This window comes from Sus scrofa, chromosome 5, assembly GCF_054392235.1.
Source record: "Sus scrofa isolate SSC_HxYL_T2T_F1_AM1 chromosome 5, Sscrofa_HxYL_maternal_Yorkshire_Landrace_v2.0, whole genome shotgun sequence".
Lineage (NCBI taxonomy): Eukaryota > Metazoa > Chordata > Mammalia > Artiodactyla > Suidae > Sus > Sus scrofa.
This window is the reverse complement of record NC_139387.1, coordinates 18685606-18710195: the sequence shown is the minus strand read 5'-3', so window position 1 is coordinate 18710195 and position 24590 is coordinate 18685606. Positions and strand designations below refer to the sequence as shown.

Sequence of the window (24590 nt, the reverse complement as noted above, 5' to 3'; positions counted from 1 at the left end):
CCCATTTCTGATAAAAACCCTTCAGAAAGTGGGCATAACGGGAACCTACCTCAACATGATAAAGGCCATATACAACAAACCCACAGTGAACATCATTCTCAATGGGGAAAAGCTGAAAGAATTCCCGCTGAGATCAGGAACAAGACAAGGATGTCCACTCTCACCACTACTCTTCAACATAGTTCTGGAAGTCCTAGCCACAGCAATCAGAGAAGTAAAAGAAATAAAAGGAATCCAAATTGGAAAGGAAGAAGTAAAACTATCGCTATTTGCAGATGACATGATACTATACCTAGAGAATCCTAAAGACTCTACCAGAAAACTGTTAGAGCTTATCCATGAATTTGGCGAAGTTGCAGGATACAAAATCAATAGCGTAACACAGAAATCGATAGCGTTTCTATATACTAACAATGACAGAGCAGAAAAGGAAATTAGGGAAGCAATCCCGTTTACCATCGCATCCAAAAGAATAAAATACCTAGGAGTAAACCTACCTAAAGAAACAAAAGACCTGTACTCTGAAAACTACAAGCTACTGATGAAAGAAATCAAAGATGACACAAACAGATGAAAAGATATACCATGCTCGTGGATTGGAAGAGTTAATGTTATCAAAATGACTATACTACCCAAGGCAATCTATAGATTCAATGCAATCCCTATCAAATTACCAAGGACATTTTTCACAGAACTTGAACAAAATATTTTAAAGTTTGTTTGGAAGCACAAAAGACCCAGAATAGCCAAAGACATCCTGAAAAAGAAAAATGGAGCTGGAGGAATCAGGCTCCCGGACTTCAGACTATACTACAAAGCAACAGTCGTCAAAACTGCATGGTACTGGCACAAAGACAGACATATAGATTAGTGGAACAGGATAGAAAGCCCAGAATTAAACCCATGCACCTACAGCCAACTCATCTATGACAAAGGAGGCAAGAATATACAATGGAGAAAGGACAGGTTGTTCAATTAAGTGGTGCTGGGAAAACTGGACAGCCACATGGAAAAGAATGAAATTAGAACACTCCCTAACACCATACACAAAAATAAACTCCAAATGGATTAAAGACCTAGATATAAGACCAGACACTATCAAACTCCTAAAGGAAAACATAGGCCAAACATTCTCTGACATAAACGACAGCAACATCTTCTCAGATCCACCTATCAGAGTATTGACAATAAAAAGAAAAATAAACAAATGGGATCTAATCAAACTTAAAGTTTCTGCACAGCAAAGGAAACCCTAAACACAAAAAGACAACCCCCATGGGGGAAAAAATGTAATTGTAATGCATACATGTAAGGATAACCTGACCCCCTTGCTGTACAGTGGGAAAAAAAAAAAAAAAAAAAAAAAGACAACCCCCAGAATGGGAGAAAATCTTTGCAAATGAATCGACTGACAAGGGATTAATCTCCAAAATTTATAAACAACTTCTGCAGCTCCATACCAAAACAACAAACAACCCCATCCAAAAATGGGCAGAAGATCTAAACAGACAATTCTCCAAAGAAGACATATGGATGGCCAAGAAACACATGAAAAGATGTTCAGCGTCACTCATTATTAGAGAGATGCAAATCAAAACCACAATGAGGTACCACCTTACACCAGCCAGAATGGCCATCATCCAAAAGTCTACAAACAATAAGGGCTGGAGAGGGTGTGGAGAAAAAGGAACCCTAGTACCCTGTTGGTGGGATTGTAAATTGGTGCAACCAGTGTGAAAAGCAGTATGGAGATTCCTCAGAAAACTAAACATAGAACTACCATTTGATCCAGCAATCCCACTCCTGGGCATCTATCCAGAGAAAACCATGACTCACAAAGACACATGTACTCCAATGTTCATTGCAGTGCTATTTACAATAACCAAGACATGGAAACAACCTAAATGTCCATCGACAGAGGAGTGGATCCAGAAGATGTGGTACATATACACAATGGAATATGACTCAGCCATCAAAAAGAATGAAATACCGGCATTTTTTGCAACATGGATGGACCTAGAAACTATCGTGCTAAGTGAAGTCAGCCATACAATGACACACCAACATCAAATGCTTTCACTGACATGTGGAATCTGAAAAAAGGACAGATGGAACTTCTTTGCAGAATAGATGCTGACTCACAGACATTGAAAAACTTATGGTCTCTGGAGGAGACAGTTTGGGGGGTGGGGAGATGTGCCTGGGCTGTGGGATGGAAATCCTGTGAAATTAGATTGTTATGATCATTATACAACTACAGATGTGATAAATTCATTTGAGTAATAAAAAAATGAAAAAAATAAACAGCAAAATCACTATCAAAAAGCACAATAAAAGGTGAAAAATGTGGCACTAACTAGATCATGAAACAGAATTGTTTACACTTTGAGAGCTAAAATAACTCTCATTCTTTCAAAAACTGTAGAGTCAATCCTGACTCCTTTTTTTTCTCTAAACCCACATCCAATCCAAAAGCAAACACTGTTGGTTTCACAACCAAATTATATCCACAATCCAACTTTATCTCACTACCACAGTCGCCACCTTGGCCCAAGCCACTGTTGTTTCTCACACACAATTGGTGTAACAGGCTCCTAACTAGTTCTCCTACTTCTACTCCACACAAAGCAGCCAGAGTGATTCCATAAAAATATCAAGGAGATAATGATTTTACTCAAACCACTCCAAAGCTTCCTCATCTCACCCAGATTAAGAGCCAGAAATCTTACAGGGGCATACAAGACCCACATTATCTAGCAACCTCCCTTCGCACCTCACTTTTCCGCCTTGTCTTGTATCACTCTCCCTTCTCATTCCATCACACCGGCTGCCCTGCTGTTCCTCAACCATACCAAGCACATATCAGTCTCAGACTGTACAACTGTTGGTACACAAAACTGAAGAGGTATTTCCACTTTATATAAAAAGGCAAGTCCCCTGAGTTCCCGACATGGCTCAGCGGTTACGAACCCGACTAGTATCCCTGAGGACTCGGGTTCCATCCCTGGTCTCACTCAGTGGGTTAAGGATCTGGCATTGCCATGAGCTGTGGTGTAAGTCACAGACAGGGCTTGGATCTGGCATTGCGTGGCTGTGGCGGGCAGCTACAGCTCCTGTTTGACTCCTGGCTTGGGAACTTCCATATGCTGCAGGTGTGACCCTAAAAAGACAAAAAAATTTAAAAATTTTAAAAATTAGGGAGAGCTTCTATGCCTGCCCGCTTGCTTCTCTCACAAGCATCCTATCTTAATAAATCTATTTCTTGCCTATCACTTTGTCTCTTGCTGAACTCCTGCACAGAGGCATGAAAAAACTGAACCTCAGTGAGTCCAGACACTGGAACTAAAACTTCCAAGAAATACAAGAACTACTTGATAAAGAATTCTTCATTCCAGGAAGGAGGACCACCATAACCAGTTCTGGGGCCACGAAACACCAGCTTTGAGAAACAATGCAAGCCTGCATCTACCTTGATCCTTACCTATGGCCCTGATCCTTATTCCACTCCCCAAACTATAAAACCACCTCCTAACCCATTCCAAGGGGGGCAGTCTTTAAGGCATTAGCCTGCTGTGGCCCCCTTTGCCTGACAAAGCAGTAAAACTATCTTTGTCTCCTTTACCCCCCTTCAAAAAATTTAAAAATTAGGAGTTCCCATCGTGGCTCAACAGAAATGAATCCTACTAGCATCCATGAGGATGCAGGTTCGATCCCTGGCCTCGATCAGTGGGTTAAGGATCCAGTATTGCTGTGAGTTGTGGTGTAAGTCACAGACAGGGCTTGGATCTTGCAAAGGCTGTGGCGTAGGCCAGTGGCTATAGCTCTGATAGCCACTGGGAACCTAGCCTGGGAACCTCTATATGCTGTGGGTGCAGCCCTAAAAAGACCAAAAAATTTTTTAATTAAAAAAAAAAAGTCAGGAGTTCCTGTTGTGGCAGTGGAAATGAATCTGACTAGGAACCAGGAGGTCGTGGTTTCGATCCCTGACCTCGCTCATTGGGTTAAGGATCCAGTGTTGCAGTGAGCTGTGGTGTAGGTCAAAGACACGGCTCAGATCCAGCGTTGCTGTGGCTGTAGGCCAGCAGCTATAGCTCCGATTAGACCCCTAACCTGGGAACCTCCATATGCGGCGGGTGCGGCCCTAAAAAAACAGGAAAAAAAAAAAAAAATCCAGTAGGTAATATGCGCTGTGGAGGCTAATAAAGCAGGGTAGGAAGAATGGGGGTTGTTGATGGTGATGGGGACTTTTTTTTTTTGGTCTTTTGTCTTCTTAGGGCTGTACCCGCAGCAATATGGAGGTTCCCAGGTTAGGGGTCTAATCAGAGCTACAGCTGCTGGCCTACAGCCACAGCAACGCACGACCTGAGCCATGTCTATGACCTACACCACAGCTCACAGCAACACCAGATCCTTAACCCACTAAGCAAGGCCAGGGATTGAACACAGACCTCATGGTTCCTAGTCGGATTCGTTTCCCCTGTGCCACGACAGGAACTCCTGCTACTGACATGTTTTATTCTCCCCAGTTCTAGAATGTAAGTTCCATGAGAGCTGAGGTTCCCTTCACTGCTATATCCCACCTTATACTCAATGACTGGATAAATATCACTATATTGGATACTGTTTCTTTAGAGAACTTAGAGCCTAATAAAGCAGTCAAGCAATGAGAATTTGGATACAAAGTCAATGACGTTATTTTTAAAAACCGCTATAAAATTATTCACCAACTAGAAATGTACTTATTCTCACTGTAAATAGGCTTCTGAGGACACTTGAAAAACATTCACATCTAACCAAAATAACTGAAATGTATTAGTAATCCAACTGAATTAAAACATTTCTGTGAGGGGCTCTATTAACAGAAAGGTAACTGAAAGACTCTTTCACTGCTTCTGTATCACTGGAGAAGATACTGTTCCTCTTCACACATACAGCCAAATAGAGAAGGATGCTTAAGCTTGAAAGCTTAATCCTTTAAATGCTTATTCTCAAATTGTGGTCTCAAGACTCTTAAAAATTATTAAGGACCCCAAAGAACTTTTAATTATGTGGATTTTTATCTACTAACATTTACATTTTAAATAGAAATTTTCAAACTATTTACCAGTTCATCCAAAAATAACAATCATAAACCTAAATAATATATTTTCATTAATAAAATGAAACACTTCCCAAGTTAGTGAGAGAAATGACACTGTTTCACTTTTCTGCAAATCTCCTTATGTATGAATTCACAGAAAATGGCTGAAATCGCTTACTGCTTCTACATTAAATATCTGCTGTACATTATTTTGGTTGAAATATATGAAGAAAGTCCGGCCTCACAAAGATATGTAGTCAGAAAAGGAAGGAGTGTTTTAAAGGTCTTTAACCACCAGGGAACTCTCAGATAGTTGTGGATATTTCTTTTTTGATACCATATCTAAACTCGACAGGATGTATTTTCATAAAAGTTGTCTGGGGAGTTCCTGTTGTGCCTCAGTGCTAACGAACCCAACTAGCATTCATGAGGACGAGTTAAAGGATTAAAATCCGTGGGTCTGTCTTGCACTCTGGATGGAACTTACACCATGCATGATTTTATAACACAATTCTGTAACTAAAAAGTCAGTAACTACTAGGAAGCTGTCAAGGTCACGATGGTGAATACAAGTTTTCTGAAATTCTAATTTTTGCTTGCAAGTTCAACTCTTTTTTTTTTTTTTTTTTTTTTTTTTTGCTTCTTAGCACCACACCTACAGCATATGGAGGTTCCCAGGCTAGGGGTCGAATCAGAGCTGTAGCTGTTGGCCTACACCACAGCTACAGCAACGCGGGATCCAAGCCATGTCTGCGACCTATACCACAGCTCACAGCAGCACCGGATCCTTAACCCACTGAGCGAGGCCAGGGATCGAATCCACAACCCTCATAGTTCCTAGTCGGGTTTGTTTCCACTGCATCACGAAAGGAATTCCAAAAATTCAAATCCTATTGCTGGCAACATATACTGTCAGTTGTCTTCCCTGAATAGAGTCAGGGCCATGAATCAGAAAATTTGACATTTTAAAAATATCATCAGTTCTGCAATATGTACAACTGTCAGTTTAAATTCTCTAATATGCCTATATTCCAGTTCAGCAAAAATATTTTCTATATATCCACAATATATCTATAAAATTGGAAATGGTTCCCCCCATAAAAGAAAGTTTCCCACCTGAAACTATCAGTGTCTATTTCAAGTTAGCCCAAAAAGCCAAATAATTTTTCATTCTTCTTATGCAGCAATAAATTTTGTCTGAAAAATATCTAAATGATCCTGCACCACATAAAATGAAATCTATCTTTCCAAGTTTTGAGAAGTATATGCATATTAAAACAATACTAAATATACTTTGAATGAAAGAAAATAAAACAATGATCTTAAGATAGTTAAATAAAATATCCCTTCCTTCTATACATTTCAACATTGTACAGGTTTTTTTCCCTCCTTGGTTCTTTTTTTGAATGTTAGTAATTAGCAATCTGAAACAACAGATTAATCTACATTACGGATAATCCTAACTGGCTCAATATTTTGGCTGGTTCTTGCCTTACCTGTTGAGCAATGTGAGAAATATGAGCTCCCTGAACTGCTGAACCAGACTGAGGTGCTGTCTCTGAAGTGTTACTCTTGTGAGAATCTTCCATAATCAACTGCAAGGGGAAAAAAATCAGTTAAAAGATGCTAATTTCATTTTCACAAAATCTTAAGACATTTCTTAACATGCATACTTTTTTTTTTTTTTTTTTTTTGTCTTTTTGCCTTTTCTAGGACTGCTCCCTCAGCATATGGAGATTCCCAGGCTAGGGGTCTAATCAGAGCCGTAGCCACCGGCCTACACCAGAGCCACAGCAACGCAGGATCCGAGCCTTGTCTGCAATCTACACCACAGCTCATAGCAACGCCGGATCCTCGACCCACTGAGCAAGGCCGGGGATTGAACCCGCAACCTCATGGTTCCTAGTCAGATTTGTTAACCACTGCGCCACGACAGGAACTCCAACATACATACTTTTTCTGAGGAAAAAGACAAAGTTTTTCTATACTATGGGCCAAGCTCAAGTGATCCAGACTCCATATGTTCCCACACCTCTGCTCTGGGTGTATAGGGACTGAATGATTAAGATCTTTTAAAATGGCAAATAAAAGGAGTTCCCGCTGTGGCTCAGCAGGTTAAGAGCCCAACTAGTATCCATGAGATGGGTTCAATTCCTAGGCTCACTCAGTGGTTTAAGGATCTGGCATTGCCACGAGCTGCAGCACAGTTTGCAGATGTGGCTAGGATCTGGTGTTGCTGTGGCTGTGGTGTAGGCCAGCAGCTATGGTTCTGATTCAGCCCCTAGGCTGGGAACTTCTGTATGCCACAGGTGCAGCTCTAAAAGAGGAAAGAAAAAAAATGGCAAATAAGAAGTGCTACAGAAAAAAACAAAACAAAACAAAAGAAGTGCTACAGAATATGGATAGTATACTCTATACAGCTGAATAAAAATTGAAAACTTGGTTGCCTCATGGAAAAGAATTGATACCTATGGTACAGAGACAGAAAAGAGACTCTTTATTAAATGAAAAAAAAAAAAAAAAAAAACCTACATGGAGACTAAACAACATGCTACTAAAAAACCAATGGGTTGTCGGAGAGTTGCGGCTCAATGGTAACGAACCCCACTAGTATCTTTGAGGATGTGGGTTCAATCCCTAGCCTCATTCAGGGATTGAAGTGTTGCCATAAGCTGTGGTGTAGGTCACAGACATGGCTCAGATCCATCATTGCTGTGGTTGTGGCAGTGGCATAGGCCTGCAACTGGACCACTAACCTGGGAACCTCCATATGCCCCTCAGGTGCAGACCTAAAATGTAAAAAAAAAAAAAAAAAAGAAAAGAAAAAGAAGAAGAAGAAGATCTGGTATATAAACATAATGGAATACTACTCAGCCATTAAAAAGAACAAAATAATGCCACTTGCAGCAACATGGACGGAACTAGAGATTCTCATACTAAGTGAAGTCAGAAAGAGAAAGACAAATAACATAGGATTTCACTTATATCTGAAATCTAATACACAGCACAAACGAACCTTTCTGAAAAGAAAGAAACTCATGGACTTGGAGAACAGACTTGTGGTTGCCAAAGGGGAGGGGGAGGGACTGGGAGTTTGGGGTTAGTTGGTACAAATTATTGCATCTGGAGTGGATAAGCAATGAGATCCTGCTGAATAGCACAGGGAACTATATATATATATAGTCACTTGTGATGGAACATGATGTAGGATAATGTGAGAAAAAGAATGTGTCTGCATATATATATATATGTGTGTGTGTATATATATACACACACACACACACACACACACATATATATGGCTGGGCCACTCTGCTGTACAGCAGAAACTGACAGAACAATGTAAATCAACTATAATAGAAAAACACCTAAAATAAAATTTAAAACAACAACAACAACAAAGAAATGGAAAGATATCCTATGCTCCTGGAGTGGAGGAACAGTTAAAATGGCCATACTATGCAAAGCAATCTATAGATTTAATGTCATCCCTATCAAATTACCCATGACATTTTTCACAGAAGTAGAACAAATAATCCAAAAATTTATATGGAGCCATAAAAGACCCAGAATTGCCCAAAGCATTCCTCAGAGGAAAAAAAAAAATGCAGAAGGCATAACTCTCCCAGACTTCAGACACTATTACAAAGCTACAATAATCAAAGCAGTGTGGTATTGGTACAAAAACAGACATACAGATCAATGGAACAGAATAGAGAGAGCCTAGAAATAGGAGTTCCCGTCGTGGCGAGTGGTTAACAAATCCGAATAGGAACCATGAGGTTGCGGGTTTGGTCCCTGCCCTTGCTCAGTGGGTTAACGATCCGGCGTTGCCGTGAGCTGTGGTGTAGGTTGCAGACGCGGTTCGGATCCTGCGTTGCTGTGGCTCTGGCGTAGGCTGGCGGCCACAGCTCTGATTAGACCCCTAGCCTGGGAACCTCCATATGCCGCAGGAGCGGCCCAAGAAATAGCAAAAAGACAAAAAAAAAAAAAAAAAGAAATAATAAACCCACACATCTATGGTGAATTATTCAACAAAGGAGGCAAGAATATAAAATGGGAAAAAGAGAGTCTCTTTAGTTGAAGAGGTGCTGGTACAGTTAGACATGTCAATCAATGAAATTCAACACACCCTCACACCAGGTACAAAAATCAACTTGATATGGCTTAAAAACTTAAAGATAAAACGAGACACCATAAAACTCCTCGAACATAGGCAAAACATTCTCTGACATTAGCCATGCAAAGGTTCTCTTAGGTCAGTCTCCCAAGGCAACAGAGATAAAAACAAAAAATAAACAAATAGGACCTAACCAAATTTACAAGCTTTTGCATGACAAAGGAAACCACAAACACACACACAAAAAACCATCACCCACAAAGACAACCTACAGAATGGGAGAAAATATTGGCAAACGATGCAGGGGCTTAATCTCCAAAATATACAAACGATTCATACACCTCAACAACAAAAACCCAACTGAAAAATGGGCAGAATTAAGGAGCCGGTGTTGCCATGAGCTGTGGTGTAGGTCGCAGACGGGGCTCAGATCTGGCGTTGCTGTGGCTCTGGCGTAGGCTGGCAGCAACAGCTCGGATTACACCCCTAGCCTGGGAACCTCCACATGCCGTGGGTGCGGCCCTCAAAAGACAAACAAAAGAAAAATGGGCAGAAGACCTAAATAGACGTTTCTCCAAAGACAGATGGATGGCTAGCAGGCACATGAAAAGATACTCAACATGGCTAATTATTAGAGAAATGCAAATCAAAACTACAACAAGGTACTACCTCATGATGGCCCTCAATCAGAAGGGCCATCATTAATAGGTCTACAAATAAATGCTGGAGAGGGTATGAAGAAAAGTGAACACTCCTACCCTGATGGTGGGAATGTAAGCTGGTACAACCACTATGGAAAACAGTATGGAGGCTCCTCAGAAAACTAAAACTAGAACAACCTTATGATCTAGCAATCCCACTCTTGGGTATATATCTGGATAAAACTATAATTCAAAAAGATACATGCCCTTGTATGTTCACAGCAGCACTATTCAGGATAGCCAATGGAAACAACCTAAATGCTCACTGACAGATGAATGCATTAAGAAGATACAGGACAAGAGTTCTCTTATGGCACATAAATACAATGGAATACTACTCAGCAATAAAGAAGAATGAAATAATACCATTTGCAGCAACATGGATGCAACTAGAGATTCTCATACTAAGTGAAGTCGATCAGAAAGAGAGAGACAAATACCATAGGGTATATCATTTATATGTGGAATCTAAAATATGGCAGAAATGAACCTATCTACAAAACAGAAACAGGCTCACAGACATAGAGAATAGACTTGTGGTTGCCAAGGGGGAGGAAGCAAGGAAAGAGAATGGCAGTCTGGGGTTAGTAGATGGAAACTATTACATTTAGAAAGGACAGATAAGAGGAAACTATATCCAATCTCCTGGGATAGACCATGATGGAAAATAATATGAAAACGTGTGTGTGTGTATATAAAATAAACATGTTATTTTTCCATCACACACACACATATATGTATGTATGACTGAGTCATTTTGCTATACAAAATTGGCACAACACTGTAAATCAACTATCCTTTAATAAAAAAAATGTTTTAAAGAGAGACTTTTCTTTGCATATTCTTTTAAATTTTTTGAATTTTGATCAACATAAACGTTTAAATTTAATAAACGGTATTTGTACATAAATTATTGTGATTAAGTTTTCAAATGTTATTCTACTCAAGAAGTATAATGGTCTTCTGTCCAGAGACACTACAGTCTTTGCTGCAGTCTAGGGAACAGTTCATAATGGTATATATAGTTTAAAATAAGAGAATTTATTAAGCAAAGGTTGAACAAAATAAATAAACCAATGAAACCAACCTAAGGAGGTTTTAAAGATCTAAATGGGAGTTCCCGTCGTGGCGCAGTGGTTAGCGAATCCGACTAGGAACCATGAGGTTGCAGGTTCGGTCCCTGCCCTTGCTCAGTGGGTTAACGATCCGGCGTTGCCGTGAGCTCGGATCCTGCGTTGCTGTGCCTCTGGCGTAGGCCTGTGGCTACAGCTCCGATTCGACCCCTAGCCTGGGAACCTCCATATGCCGTGGGAGCGGCCCAAAGAAATAGCAAAAAGACAAAAAAAAAAAAAAAAGAAAGATCTAAATGATCTAGGTAATCAACTGCAAGACATGCAGGCAGGGTAAGCATGAGACTAAATGAGAGATAGAATGTCAAATAGGAGGAACACCACTTAGCAAGAGACTAGTAAAAGATTTGAGTAGAATTTAAAGTTTCTATTATTATGTGAAAAGACTTTTTTTTAAAAAAGAGAGCTGGCCATCAAACGAAAACAAATGAAAAGATGCTCAGTATCACTAATTATTAGGGAAATGCAAATCAAGTACTTTCACACCTATCAGGATGGCTAATATTTTTAAAAAGAGTTCCAATTGTGGCACAGAAGAAACAAATCTGACTAGCAGGGAGTTCCCGTCGTGGCGCAGTGGTTAACGAATCCAACTAGGAACCATGAGGTTGCGGGTTCGATCCCTGCCCTTGCTCAGTGGGTTAACGATCCGGCGTTGCCGTGAGCTGTGGTGTAGGTTGCAGACGCAGCTCGGATCCCGCGTTGCTGTGGCTCTGGCGTAGGCTGGTGGCTACAGCCCTGATTCGACCCCTAGCCTGGGAACCTCCATATGCCGCGGGAGCGGCCCAAGAAATAGCAACAACAACAACAACAACAACAAAAAGACAAAAGACAAAAAAAAAAAAAAAAAAAAAAAAAAAATCTGACTAGCAGCCTTGAGGATGCAGGTTCAACCCCTGGCCTTGCTCAGTGGGTAAGGGATCGATCCCACATTACTGTGGCTGTGTGCAGGCCAGCAGCTGTAGCTCTAATTCAACCCCTAGCTTGGGAGCCTCCTTTTTTGTGGCTGCAGCCCTAAAAAGAAAATTTATATATATATACACACACACACACACCAGAAATAAAAAAGTATGACAAAACCTTAATTACAATATTAATTTCTTTTGTCTCCTCTTTCCACAACTCTGAAAAAGTTATAAACATATTTTATGTTCAACTTTGTATCCTCATATTTTGTATCCTCTTTACGCATTTATCAGAAATATTGTCTAGGTTTTAAGTAGACACATATTTAAAGACTAAAATAGTATCTCAACAAGTGACTGTACATAATTCACATTTTTCACCAAGCAAAACAATACTGAATTTCCATAGGATTTATTCCCAAAAGAAGAATGACTTAATTAAGAAGTATGATTACTGAAGGTCTTCTGAAGGAATTAGTCAACCAGAAGCATGTGAGAAAGCAACAGGAATTTTTTAAAGTCATTACTAACAGATAAAAAACGGCCCACCGTTTTACATTACTTTCCTTCTCCATTAGTTGTGTAAGCTCTCTTTTCATACTATTTGCCTATCCATCTTAGTGTTTTCCTTATTACTCTGTATTATTTTTTTTCTTTTCGCCTTTTTTTTTTTTTTTTTTTTTTGCTTTTTAGCGCCTCACCTGCAGCATATGGAAACTCCCAGGCTAGGGGGCTGAATCAGAGCTACAGCTGCTGCTGGCCTACAACAACACAAGATCCAAGCCAAGTCTGAGACCTACACCACAGCTCACAGCAATGCCGGATCCTTAACCCACTGAGAGGGGCCAGGGATCGAACCCATAACCTCACTAGTAAGATTTGTTTCAACTGCACCACAATGGGAACGCCCTATTATTTCTTTTTTTTTTTTTTTTTTGCTTTTTTGTTGTTGTTGTTGTTGTTGCTATTTCTTGGGCTGCTCCCGCGGCATATGGAGGTTCCCAGGCTAGGGGTCCAATCGGAGCTGTAGCCACCAGCCTACGCCAGAGCCACAGCAACTCGGGGTCCGAGCCGTGTCTGCAACCTACACCACAGCTCACGGCAACGCCGGATCGTTAACCCACTGAGCAAGGGCATGGACCGAACCCGAAACCTCATGGTTTCTAGTCGGATTCGTTAACCACTGCGCCACGACGGGAACTCCTATTATTTCTTCATATAAATTTTATTTCCTTCATTTTGATACAAATTTTTTCCAATATACCTAACTACGGTTATTTTAGAACTTCAAATTTTGACACATTAATCTAGTGCTTCCTTTGCTGTTTCTTCAGCCGCTTTTAAGCTACATATAGTCCTTCTTTAGAAAGAGAGCAGTGATTTTTTGTTGTTGTTGTTGTTTTTTGGCTGCACCTGTGGCATTCAGAAGTTCCCAGGCCAGGGACTGAACCTGAGCCACAGCAGTGACCAGAGCCACGGCAGTGACAACACCAAGTTCCTAACCACTTGGCCACCAGAGGACTCCAAGAGAGCAGTGATTTTTAATCTAGACTAAAAGAATAAGCCAGCAGACTAAACATACAGACAGCATCAAAGACGGAATTACTGGCGTTCCTGTCGTAGTACAGAGGAAAGGAGTCTGGCTAGGAACCATGAGGTTGCAGGTGGATCCCTGGCCTTGCTCAGTGGGTTAAGGATCCGGCGTTGCTGTGAGCTGTGGAGTAGGTCGCAGACACAGCTCAGATCCCGTGTTGCTGTGGCTGTGCTGTAGGCCGGCAGCTACAGCTCCCATTAGCCCCTAGCCTGGAAACCTCCATATGCCGCGGGAGAGGCCCCAGAAAAGGCAAAAAGACAAAAAAAACCCCAACAACAAACCAAAATCCATGTTCTTTTGTTCCATACTTCTCCTCTTCCAAGAATACCTTCACATCCCCAACTTGTCCACCTAGCACACGCCTCATTTTCAAGTTTCATCCCAAACTTTATGTTCCAACTGCTCTATTCCTTCCTTCCTTAATGCTTGGTCCACTGTGCCTTGCAGATATTTCTAATGAGGTACTTAATATTCTGAGCCGTGTGTTTATTGGCATGTCTGTTTCCCCCAGTTTTAAAGTGCCTAAGAACAGGGCCTATATCTTGTGAGTATATATATGCTCTGTGCCCAGCAGACCCTCACGTATGCAGTAAAGCAGTAGACATCAACAAATACAGTATAGTATTCTCACCTGATGAATGAAGAGCCTTAAGTTTCCCCACCTGTAGATGATGCTGAACTACAATAAGCTTGAGGGTAAGAAGTCTCTTGCTCAACATTTCCACAACAGAATGCATGATCACCCCTCAAAATTGCTCCTACTAGTCAAATTGAATTTCTTTCAGATTTACAAATGTGCTGGCTTTGCTTTCTCTCTCCTTCAGGCTTTCACATATCCTATTCCCTCTGCCAGAAATACTATTCCTCTTCTCTTCATGTGGCCTATTTCTATGAGTTACTCTTCCAGGCAAGTTTTCATGACTCCCTTAGGCTGGTCTAGAAGCTTCAGCTCTATCCCCACAACACATGTTCCCCCTCCTTTCAGGGCACTTATCACGCTGATGTAATGGCCTGTTTTTTGTCTCCCTACCAGAATGCAAGCTCTAAGGAGTCAAGACCACATCCTGTTCCCAGTGTAAGATTATTACTGCTGAATAAATCAATGTTTACTTACAGATTTACCTACTTAAAACTGATAGAAATAACAGTTAAAGAAATATCTTTAGACAATTACTTCAACCTACCTTTAGAAAAAGGAAAATTCAGGCATAAGAAAACATCCTACTTTAAAGTTAAAAATTCTTTAGTACAAATGGGATGACATGGAGGGCGAAAGCATTTTTGAAGGTACTACCACCTACCGGTGATACAGTAGTACTGCACAGATGTATTACAGACGAAGCATAAAGAAGAGCTGCCAGTAACAGAGCTCACATATTCGGTTTTAGGACAGCAGTACTGAGGCCAAATGAGACACTGAGGAAACTGCACGTTATAAAGTCAATAGGAAAAACTGCATTTTAATAAAACTGCAATTTCTGTTGGTAACGAAACTCTCGGGATAAAACGCATTTTGCGAACATAAGCAAACAGTGTACATACTCTCATCACAGGCCAGTCTGACAAAGACGCTTGCCAAATCTATGCAGAAAAAGCCTCAGAAACGTAAAGGTTCCCAATGACTAAGAGCCCACTGTGCCTCAAAAGTTGACAAAACAACGGTCATTAACACCTGCAGTAATTGTGAAGAGATCAAGCGACACGCTTCACAGCGCAGCTGACGCTATGGTATATACCACGCTTAGTTTTGTGATACAGGAGGAAAATCAAAGAGATCGTTTCCTAAATTTAGTCAACTCTCCAGAAGTAAAAAGACGAGCCTCTGTCACTCCACACACTCCTTCCTTGGTTGTCGGCTGCACCTTTCCATACTGTTTCGTGTGTTGTGATTATTCTACTGCCTCCCCAATCGAGTGGAAGCTCCCAGAGGGTAGGGGATGGTTCTGCCGGCCCGGGCCCCCACCCCGAGGACGCCGGCAGAGATGACCCGTCTTGAGCTGCGCTCGGCGGACGACTGGCGGAGGCCAAGGCCACGCCGCCCTCCCCCTGGCTTCCCGCCCCAACCCCAAGACCTTCGACGGAGGGCGCTCGCCTTGGGCCGCGGACGGGCGGCTTCAGAGGCGAAAGCCACCCCGCGGCGGGAGGTCTTCGGTTTAATTTTCATGAGGGGGCGGCAGGAAGGAGGGAGGCGGAGACAGCGGACCGAAGAGGGGCACCGCGGGGCCGAGGCGCGAGAACCGGAAGCGCGCCTGGCCGTGGGGGAGAGCGGGCGGCCCCTCCCCCTTCCGCCGCGGGCCCTCCGCGCCCCTCCCCCACCGCGGGCGCCCCGCGCGACCCCCCACCCGACGCGGGACCCGCTCGGCGTCCCCGCCGGCGCCGCGTCCTCGTCCCCTCCCCCTACCGGGTACACGGGAGCACGTACCCACCCCCGCCCCCCGCTTACCTGTGGCTGCCGCCTCGCCGCTGTCTGGGGCGGGAACTTCCACTCCCCCCCTCCCAGGTGGATCCGAATTCGCTACCCACTTCCCCACCCCCTCACGCGGCGGGGGACGTGCCTCTTTCTCAGGGGTCAGGCGGGGCGGGGAGAATCAGTGTCACTTAACAGCCAACTGTCCTAGGCTACGGTTTCCTCGGCAGTCAGGGCCGCCACTGGCGGCATGATCTACACCAGGCCGGGGGCGGGGGAGGGAAGGGGGGCAAAAGTGAGTAAGAGCGTGGGGGGTGAGGTTAGGGCGGGCCCTCCGCTTGGGCCGCCGTCCTACGTCACCGCGTTGCTCACGTGACGCGACGCCATGTTGAGCCGGGGCTCTCCGGGTTGGCCAGTTCTAGTCCCGAAAGTGTTATTGGCAGAGAGAGGTGGAGGGGGAAAGTTACCTGCGTTCCGTTTCGGTGCAGGAGCTTTGTCCGCACTCTTCTCCGCACAGCTGTTTTCGGAGACCAGCCGGACTCTGGGAGGTCGCTCGGGGTGGGGCACTTTTCTTCGGTTAATTACATCCCTCAGCTCAGCTCCTAGCTCTGGCCCGAGCTGTGGTCCCCGGCCTTGACCCACGCCCGACCTGTCCGCCCTTTGTAGACAGAGTGACTTGAAGATTCAAGGCTTGTCTCCGCTTCTTACCACCCAGGCTAATTCTAATCCCATAAAACCACGTTAGGATTTGTGTCTTTTATCACATCTGAAAGGATTAAAAAACACGCCCACTGGGTGCCAGGTAGGGAGTGTCACACTGAAGCACAGATTTACCCCAACTATTATGCCAGAAAAATGTTAACATAAAGTGGTAAAGTAAAATCACGTCGTCATTTTGATACATTAAAAAACTTTTAGCAATTCCCTGTTGGGACTCAGCGGATTAAAAACCCGAGGTTGTCTCTCTGGGGATGCAGGTTGGATCCCTTTCCTCGCTCAGTAGATTAGAGATCCAGTCATGCTGCAAGCTGAAGCTTAGGTCTCAGATGCCCTTCAGATCCCTGTTGCTGGGGGCTGTGGGGTAGGCTGGAAGTTGCAGCTCTGATTAGACCCCTAGCCCTCTATGCCACAGGTATGGCGGTAAAAAGAGAAAAATTAAAAGAAAAAAACACATTTTTTAATGTGCGTCTACCTTTCTGGAGCAGGGATGATGCATTATTCTGATGTGTTATTCTGAATTTTTTTTTTTTTTTTGTCTTTTTTGCTATTTCTTGGGCCGCTCCCGCGGCATATGGAGGTTCCCAAGCTAGGGGTCCAATCGGAGCTGTAGCCACCAGCCTACGCCAGAGCCATAGCAACGCGGAATCCGAGCCGCATCTGCAACCTACACCACAGCTCACGGCAACGCCGGATCGTTAACCCACTGAGCAAGGGCAGGGACCGAACCCGCAACCTCATGGTTCCTAGTCGGATTCGTTAACCACTGCACCACGACGGAAACTCCTGAACTCTTTATCCATTTCTTTGCAAAATGTTCTTTTATGGCTTTATAGTGATAATGAACAACAAAGGATAAACCTTTCAAGATACCCTAGACAAAAATCAGAATTTTTCTGAAACTACTAGCTTGAGAGCTCCAACTAGGAAACTGATTGAGTGATTGGAACCTTCCTGGTTTGACCTATAGGGCCAGACAATGTGATTTAAAGCTCAAGAGTTATTCTCCCAGGAGTTCCTGTTGTGGCTCGGGGGTAACCAACTCAACTATTAACCATGAAGATGCAGGTTCGATCCCTGGCCTCAGTCAGTGGGTTATGTAGCCAGTATTGCTATGAGCTGTGCAGCTCGGATCCCAAGTAACTCTGTGGTGTAGGCTGGCAGCTGCGCTCGGATTCTACCCCTAGCCTGGGAACTTCAATATGCAGACTTGGCTCTTCCAGACAGTCCTAAGAACTGTCATTTATCCATTGTCATTCAGCAAACACTGACTACCTATTAAAAGCTACAGGAGTTCCTGTCCTGGCTCAGTGGTAGTGAACCCCGACCAGGATCCATGAGGATGTGGGTTTGATCCCTGGCCTCGCTCAGTGGGTTAGGGATCTGGCATTGCCGTGAGCTGCGGTGTAGGTCGCAGACACAGCTCACATCTGGCTTTGCTGTGGCTGTAGTGTAGGCCAGAAGCTGCAGCTCTGATTTGTCCCCTACCCTGGGAATTTCAACATACATGGGTGCAGTCATAAAAAGCAAAAAAAATAAAAGCTACAAGTAACTGCCCTTATTTTATTATGACTTTTTTTTTTTTTTATTTTTTAGGGCTGCACAACTCAGGATCCTCAACCTCTGTCTGAAGCCAGGGATCAAACCCAAATCCTCATGAATACAAGTTGGGTTCATTACTGCTGAGCCACAACAGGAACTTGGATGTATTATTTATACATATACTTATTTATCTATTTACCTATCTATCTAGCTGGCTAGCTGTCTTCGGTGGGGATGGGGTGCTGTGCCTGTGGCACGTGGAAGTTCCCTGGGCTATGGATCAAACCTATACCGCAGCAGCAACCCAAGCCCCTGCAGAGACAATGCTGGATCCTTAACACGCTATGCCACAAGAGAACTCCAACTGCTCTTATTTTAGATTTTCAAGCAGATTACCCAACATAAGTGCATCTTCTTATCAAAATTGGGAAAAATGTAATACTCATCCCATGTCCCAGCATTATTTAAAGAATCAAAATGTCATATATCATAGAAAAGTGTCCTCCTATAAAGGTAAGGAGTGGAGAAGAGATTCTCAGATATCAGCCTTTTTTTTTTTTTTTTTTTTTTTTTTTGTTTGTCTTTTTGCCATTTCTTGGGCCACTTGCCGAGGCATATGGAGGTTCCCAGGCTACGGGTCGAATTGGAGCTGTAGCTGCTGGCCTACGCCACAGTCACAGCAACTCTGGATCCAAGCCACATCTGCAACCTACACCACAGCTCACAGCAACACTGGATCCTTAACCCACTGAGCAAGGCCAGGGATCGAACCCGCAACCTCATGGTTCCTAGTCAGATTCGTTAACCACTGTGCCACAACAGGAACTCCTATCAGCTTTTCTTGATTAACAAAGTCCAGCATTTTTTCCTGTTCAGTTGTTTTTTCCTTGGAAGAGAGAATGCTTAACAAATGTTGATTGGGACAAGAAGGGGTCGGGGAGACCGAAAAATGTCAACCATCAAAAGAAACTAAATTTTAGGGAGTTCCCTTTGTGGCTCAGCGGGTTAAAAACCTGACTAGTATGCCTGAGGATACAGTTCAATACCTGGCCTTCCTCGGCGGGTTAAGGTTCTGGCATTGCCATGAGCTGTGTTGTAGGTCACAGATGTGGCTAGGATCCTGCATTGCTGTGGCTGTGTTGTAGGCCGGCAGCGTAGCTCTGATTGGACCCCTAGCCTGGGAACCTCCATATGCCATGGGTATGACCCTAAAAAGCTAAAAAAAAAAAAAAAAGCCAAAACACAAAAAAACAACCCACAGTTCCCACTGTGGCAAAATGGGATTGGCGGCATCTTTGCAGCAACATGATGCATGTTCAATTTCCAGCCTGACACAGTGGGTTAAAGGATCCAGCATTGCTACAACAGTGGTGTAGATCACAGTTGCAGGTCGGATCTGATCCCTGGCCCAGGAACTCCATGTGCCGAGAATCAGCCAAAAAATAAAAAAAAGAATCCAACCTCAGTGGGTCAGGTTGAGGAGGTGTGGGTTCGGTCCCTGGCCCTGTGCAGCAAGTTAAAGGAGCCAGCCTGTGGCTCGGATTCAGTCCATGGCCTGAGAATTTCCACGTGCTGCAGGTGCAGAAAGAGAGAGAGAGAGAGAGAGAGAGGGAAAGAAGAGAGAGAGAGAAAGAAGAGAGAGAGAGAAGGAAGGAAGGAAGGAAGGAAGGAAGGAAGGAAGGAAGGAAGGAAGGAAGGAAGAAAGAAAGAAAGAAAGAAAGAAAGAAAGAAAGAAAGAAAGAAAGAAAGAAAGAAAGAAAGAAAGAAAGAAAGAAAAAGAAACGGAGGAGGGAAGGAAAGAAAAAAGAAAGAAATTAAATTTTACTGAAACCTTCAAAATGTGCATGGTCTGCTCCTTTAGCTCCTCTTCCACCTGTAAAGCATCGTAAGTCTAAATCAAATACTATGCTGTGCAACACTTCCACTCACAAATATTTCTACCATCCTTGTTTCTTTCTCATGGAAGAGAAACAGGCTGAGACCTGGAACCTGGGACCCCTTGTTGCAGTGTTTGCACCTGGACAAATGTCTCCTCAAGCATCAGAATACAAAGAAAATATAAGAGACGAAAATGACTGCATACATGCACAGTTGGGGCAAATTATGAACAAAATACTAAAAGACCAAAAAGCCAACCGCTACTTCTGAGGTGTGAGGAGCTGCCCCTGATCCCTGCACACAGCACCACCAAGGGGGTGGCAGACCACTTAAGCCACCACTCCGGCCCTACGCATGGATCCACCCCTGCTCTCACCCCATTTAAGGGACCAGCTCACCCCCTCCCTCTCCCAGGGAGGGAGCTAGGGAACCTGTTCCTTGTTTTGGATCCCTCGTGCAGCAGGAATCCCAGTAAAGCCTTGCCTGAATTTCTCGTTAGGCTTCTTACCAATTTCAATTGATTAAGGAGTCCAAGAGAGTTCCTGTTGTCGCCCAGCAGGTTAGGATCTCAACTAGTATCCATGAGGAGGCAGGCTCAGTCCCTGGTCTCATTCAGGGAGTTAAGGATCCACTGTTGCCCTGAGCTGTAGTGTAGCTCGCAGATGGCTCAGATGCTGTGTTGCCACGGCTGTGACATAGGGCAGCAGCTCAGATTTGACCCCTAGCTTGGGAACTTTCATATGCCACAGGTGCAGCCCTAAAAAGAAAAAAAAAAATTTGTGATGATCAGAGTTGTAGCAAAACAGCTTGAAACTTAAATTCAGTTTACTGGGAGTTCCCGTCGTGGCGCAGTGGTTAACGAATCCGACTAGGAACCATGAGGTTGCGGGTTCGGTCCCTGCGCTTGCTCGGTGGGTTGACGATCCGGCGTTGCCGTGAGGTGTGGTGTAGGTTGCAGACGCGGCTCGGATCCTGCGTTGCTGTGGCTCTGGCGTAGGCCGGTGGCTACAGCTCCGATTGGACCCCTAGCCTGGGGACCTCCATATGCCGCGGGAGCGGCCCAAAGAAATAGCAAAAAGACAAAAAAAAAAAAAAAAAAAAAAAATTCAGCTTACTGGAGGAACCATCTTTAGAGCAGCCTGCAAGTATAACACACATTTGTAACACTTCAGGCTGTGATGCTTAGTGAGGCTCTGAGGATGGGAGAATCAGATTCTTATCCAGAAAACATAAGACCACAGGAGAACAAATCACTAGCTCTTCTAGGATGGAGGAAGCCCAGTGCTGTCAACTTACTGTCAAGTGGCCAGTTAGTCTCCTAAAGAAAGAGCCCCACCTTGGGAGCTCAGTGTTGGTCTCTGTCAATATTCAGTTGAAGTTTCAGAGAGCAGTAGCTAAATCAACCTTGATAGGAGGAGTCTATGCTATTGGGCCTTTGCATAGCCTCTACTCTGCCACTGTGCCTATTCCATTCACGTGCTTCTTGTGCCAGTTCTGAGATGCTACGTGGCTGACAACCAGTCACATCGTTTTGTGTATCTGGATGTCCGGGGTCTCTGCTACCGTGACTTCTTTTTCGTGGGCATTGACATATAAAGCGAAGATCTTCATACTTTGTCTTCCCTCCCCTATATCCATGCATATACTCTACTCCAGACCTCGTTGCATCTATTCTTAAGTCTCTTTTCTTTGAAGACACTGACCAACTGGCCAGGCCACTGCCCATGATATGTATTCTCACTTTGAGCCACTTCCCCTTCCACACAAAATGGGTGATCACTTTAATACCTGCCCATTGGAAAGATTCCCCATATAACTGCCTTTCAAAGTCACTCCTGAGAAAGGCCATAATTCATGCATAAGCCAAATGGGCTTTTTTCTGCCTGCTTCAGCACCCCCATTTTTCACTATGGCCATAGGTGTGAGCTAAGTGAAGAAGGCTGGTGCAACCACAGTGGGTAACAGGAGATTCTGGATTACGTCTTTTTTTTGGCTTTTTAGGGCTGCTCCCGCAGCATATGGAGGTTCCCAGGCTAGGGGTCTAATTGGAGCTGTAGCTGCCGGCCTGCACCAGAGCCACAGCAACACAGGATCCAAGCCTCGTCTATGACCTACATCACAGCTCACGGCAATGCCAGATCCTTAACCCACTGAGCAACGTCAGGGATCAAACCGCAACCTCATGGTTCCTAGGATTCGTTAACCACTGAGCCACAACAGGAACTTCGATTCTGGATTACTTCTGCATGCATATTGACTATGTCTTCTGATCCTGCTTAAGATTGATCCCAGGTGTAGCACTTCTATTTTATGATGGCTTGGTGTTGGGTCCATCTGACTCTGTGACTCAGTATCTCTGACCGAATCCAGCCAATGATAGACAGTTCCAGATACGTAGTCACCGGGTGTCACCCAATCGTGTTTTCCATCTCCACCATGGCCCGGCAGCACACCAGAAGCTGTTTTCAAAAGCTTGCAATCCTCTGCTACAGCTGGTATATTCTTGCTCCAGAATAGGCATTATGATTCTCCCATTGCTTTTTTTCCACAAGTCACCTCCACCACTGTGGGATCTGCCAGATCATATGGTTCCAAACCACACTTAATGGTGTCACTTGATATTTGTCCAGAGCAGTATTACTGAGCATGGAATGTGTTGTCCCCAGAACTTGAACAGGCCTTCCAAGGATTGTTCTTCCCTCTTTGAGAAAGGGATGCAGGATGCAGCAACTTGTTTTTTCTGTCTTAGGGACTATATCAGCATGCCCCTGATCACGAGACCTCTGAATTTTCATACAGTTTATTTCCCATCCTCTGGATTGCATGCAGCTTACCAAGACCTGCAGTGTACTAACAACCACTTCTTGTTTTTTTTTTGGCCCCACCCAAGCCACATGGACATTCCTGGGCCAGGGATCAAATGCATGCTGCAGTGTCAGCAACACCAGATCCCTTTAACCCATTGCACTGGGCTGGGATGGAACCCTCACCTCCACAGCATCTCCAGCTGGTGCAGTTGGATTCTTAACCTACTGTACCACCGCAGGGACTGCCTGTCTTTGTGATCAGATTGATGTCATGTAATGTGATTCTGAGGCAAAACTATAAATGTATATTCCTGTCCCTTCTATGTGAATGGGAACTACTTTTTTTTTTTTTTTTTAAAGTTTTCCTTTTTTGGCAACATCCACAGCACATGGAAGTTCCTGAGCTAGGGATCGAATCCAAGACAGACCCTTAACCCACATGCCACAATGGGAAGTCCCAATTCGAACTTCTCGTGATTCTTTAAAAGATATTTTTAGGGAGTTCCCGTTGTGGCTCAGCAGGTTATGAACTCAACTAGCATCCATGAGGATGTGAGTTCAATCCCTGGTCTCACTCAGGGGGTTAAGGATCCGGGGTTCCCATGAGCTGTGGTGTTGGTCACAGACACAGCTCGGATCTGGCGTTGTTGTGGCTGTGGTGTAGGCCAGCAGCTGTAGCTGCGATTTGACCCCTAGCCTGGGAACTTCCATGTGCTGCACCTACAGCCCTAAAAAGCAAATAATAATAATAATAATAATAATAATAATAATTTTTTAGAAGTTCTCTTGTAGCTCAGCAGGTTAAAGATCCATCATTGTCACTGTAGCACCTTGGGTCACTACTGAGGGGCAGGTTCAATCCCTGGTTGGGGAACTTCCACATGTGGTTGCAGCCAAGAAAAAAAAATTGTGTATATATTCCTTAGATTTTTGTATGTACAAGTCATTTCGTCTGAGACGAGAGATAGCCTTAATTTTTCTTGTCCAATCTGGAGGCCTTTTGCTGCTTTTTCTTGCCTAATTGCCTTATATTCAAAGTTGAATAAAAGTGGTGAGAAGAGACTTTCTTGCCTGGTTCTCATCCTTAAGAAGAAATTATCCAGTTTTTCACTATCAAGTGTGCAGTGACTTTTTTCATAGATGGTCTTTATCAGATGGAGGTTTCACCTTCATGTTTGAATGATAGCTTCACAAGGTACAGAACTGAGATGATGGCTTTTTTTTCCTTACAGTATTCTAAATATATTATTCTGGGTTCTTGTGGATTCCATTATTTCTAATGAGAAACTGGCTATTAATTTTATTGTTATTCTCATGCATGTAATGTGTCAATTTCTCTTGCTACCTTTTTTTCTTCCCCCTTCTTTTTTTTCTTTTTAGGGCTGCATCCATGGCATATGGAGGTTCCCAGGCTAGGGGTCAAATCGGAGCTGCAGCTGCTGCCCTACACCACAGGCATAGCAACACAGGATCCAAGCTGTGTCTGCAGCCTACACCAGAGCTCACAGCCATGCTGGTTCCTTAACCCACTGGGTGAAGCCAAGGATTGAACCTGTGTCCTCACGGATACTAGTCAGATTCGTTTCTCAAGAGCCACAATGAGAACTTCTCCTTTGCTACTTTTAAAGACTTTTATTTGATTTAAGTTTAGCAGTTTGCCCATGATCATGCCTAAATGTGGTTTTCTATATACCACTTGGGGTTCCTTG

At 43.7% G+C, this 24590-nt stretch overlaps 1 protein-coding gene and 1 long non-coding RNA gene across 19 annotated transcripts in view; one reads left to right on the top strand and one right to left on the bottom strand.

The window, feature by feature from the left end:
* LOC146403179 (uncharacterized) overlaps positions 1-15374 on the top strand; it is a 132480-nt gene extending 117106 nt beyond the window's left edge. The window contains exon 4 of one of the 2 annotated variants that reach the window (XR_014803223.1): positions 14564-15374. This is a non-coding gene — a long non-coding RNA (uncharacterized LOC146403179). Of the gene's footprint in view, positions 1-10123; positions 10714-14563 lie in introns of those variants that run through there. The other variant, XR_014803222.1, reaches the window with a different exon arrangement.
* Positions 1-16210, bottom strand: part of ATF1 (activating transcription factor 1) — a 61932-nt gene extending 45722 nt beyond the window's left edge. For 2 of the 17 annotated variants that reach the window (XM_084955698.1, XM_084955706.1), the window contains exons 1-3: positions 15073-15775; positions 14832-14955; positions 6577-6675 (exon numbers count right to left, since the gene is read on the bottom strand). In XM_084955698.1, the coding sequence (XP_084811824.1) occupies positions 6577-6669 (93 nt within the window). In that variant the 5' untranslated portion in view covers positions 6670-6675; positions 14832-14955; positions 15073-15775. Of the gene's footprint in view, positions 1-6576; positions 6826-7181; positions 7902-13838; positions 15776-15973 lie in introns of those variants that run through there. The other 15 variants (XM_084955692.1, XM_084955702.1, XM_084955693.1 and 12 more) reach the window with 9 other exon arrangements.
* Positions 16211-24590: the final 8380 nt, after the last annotated feature.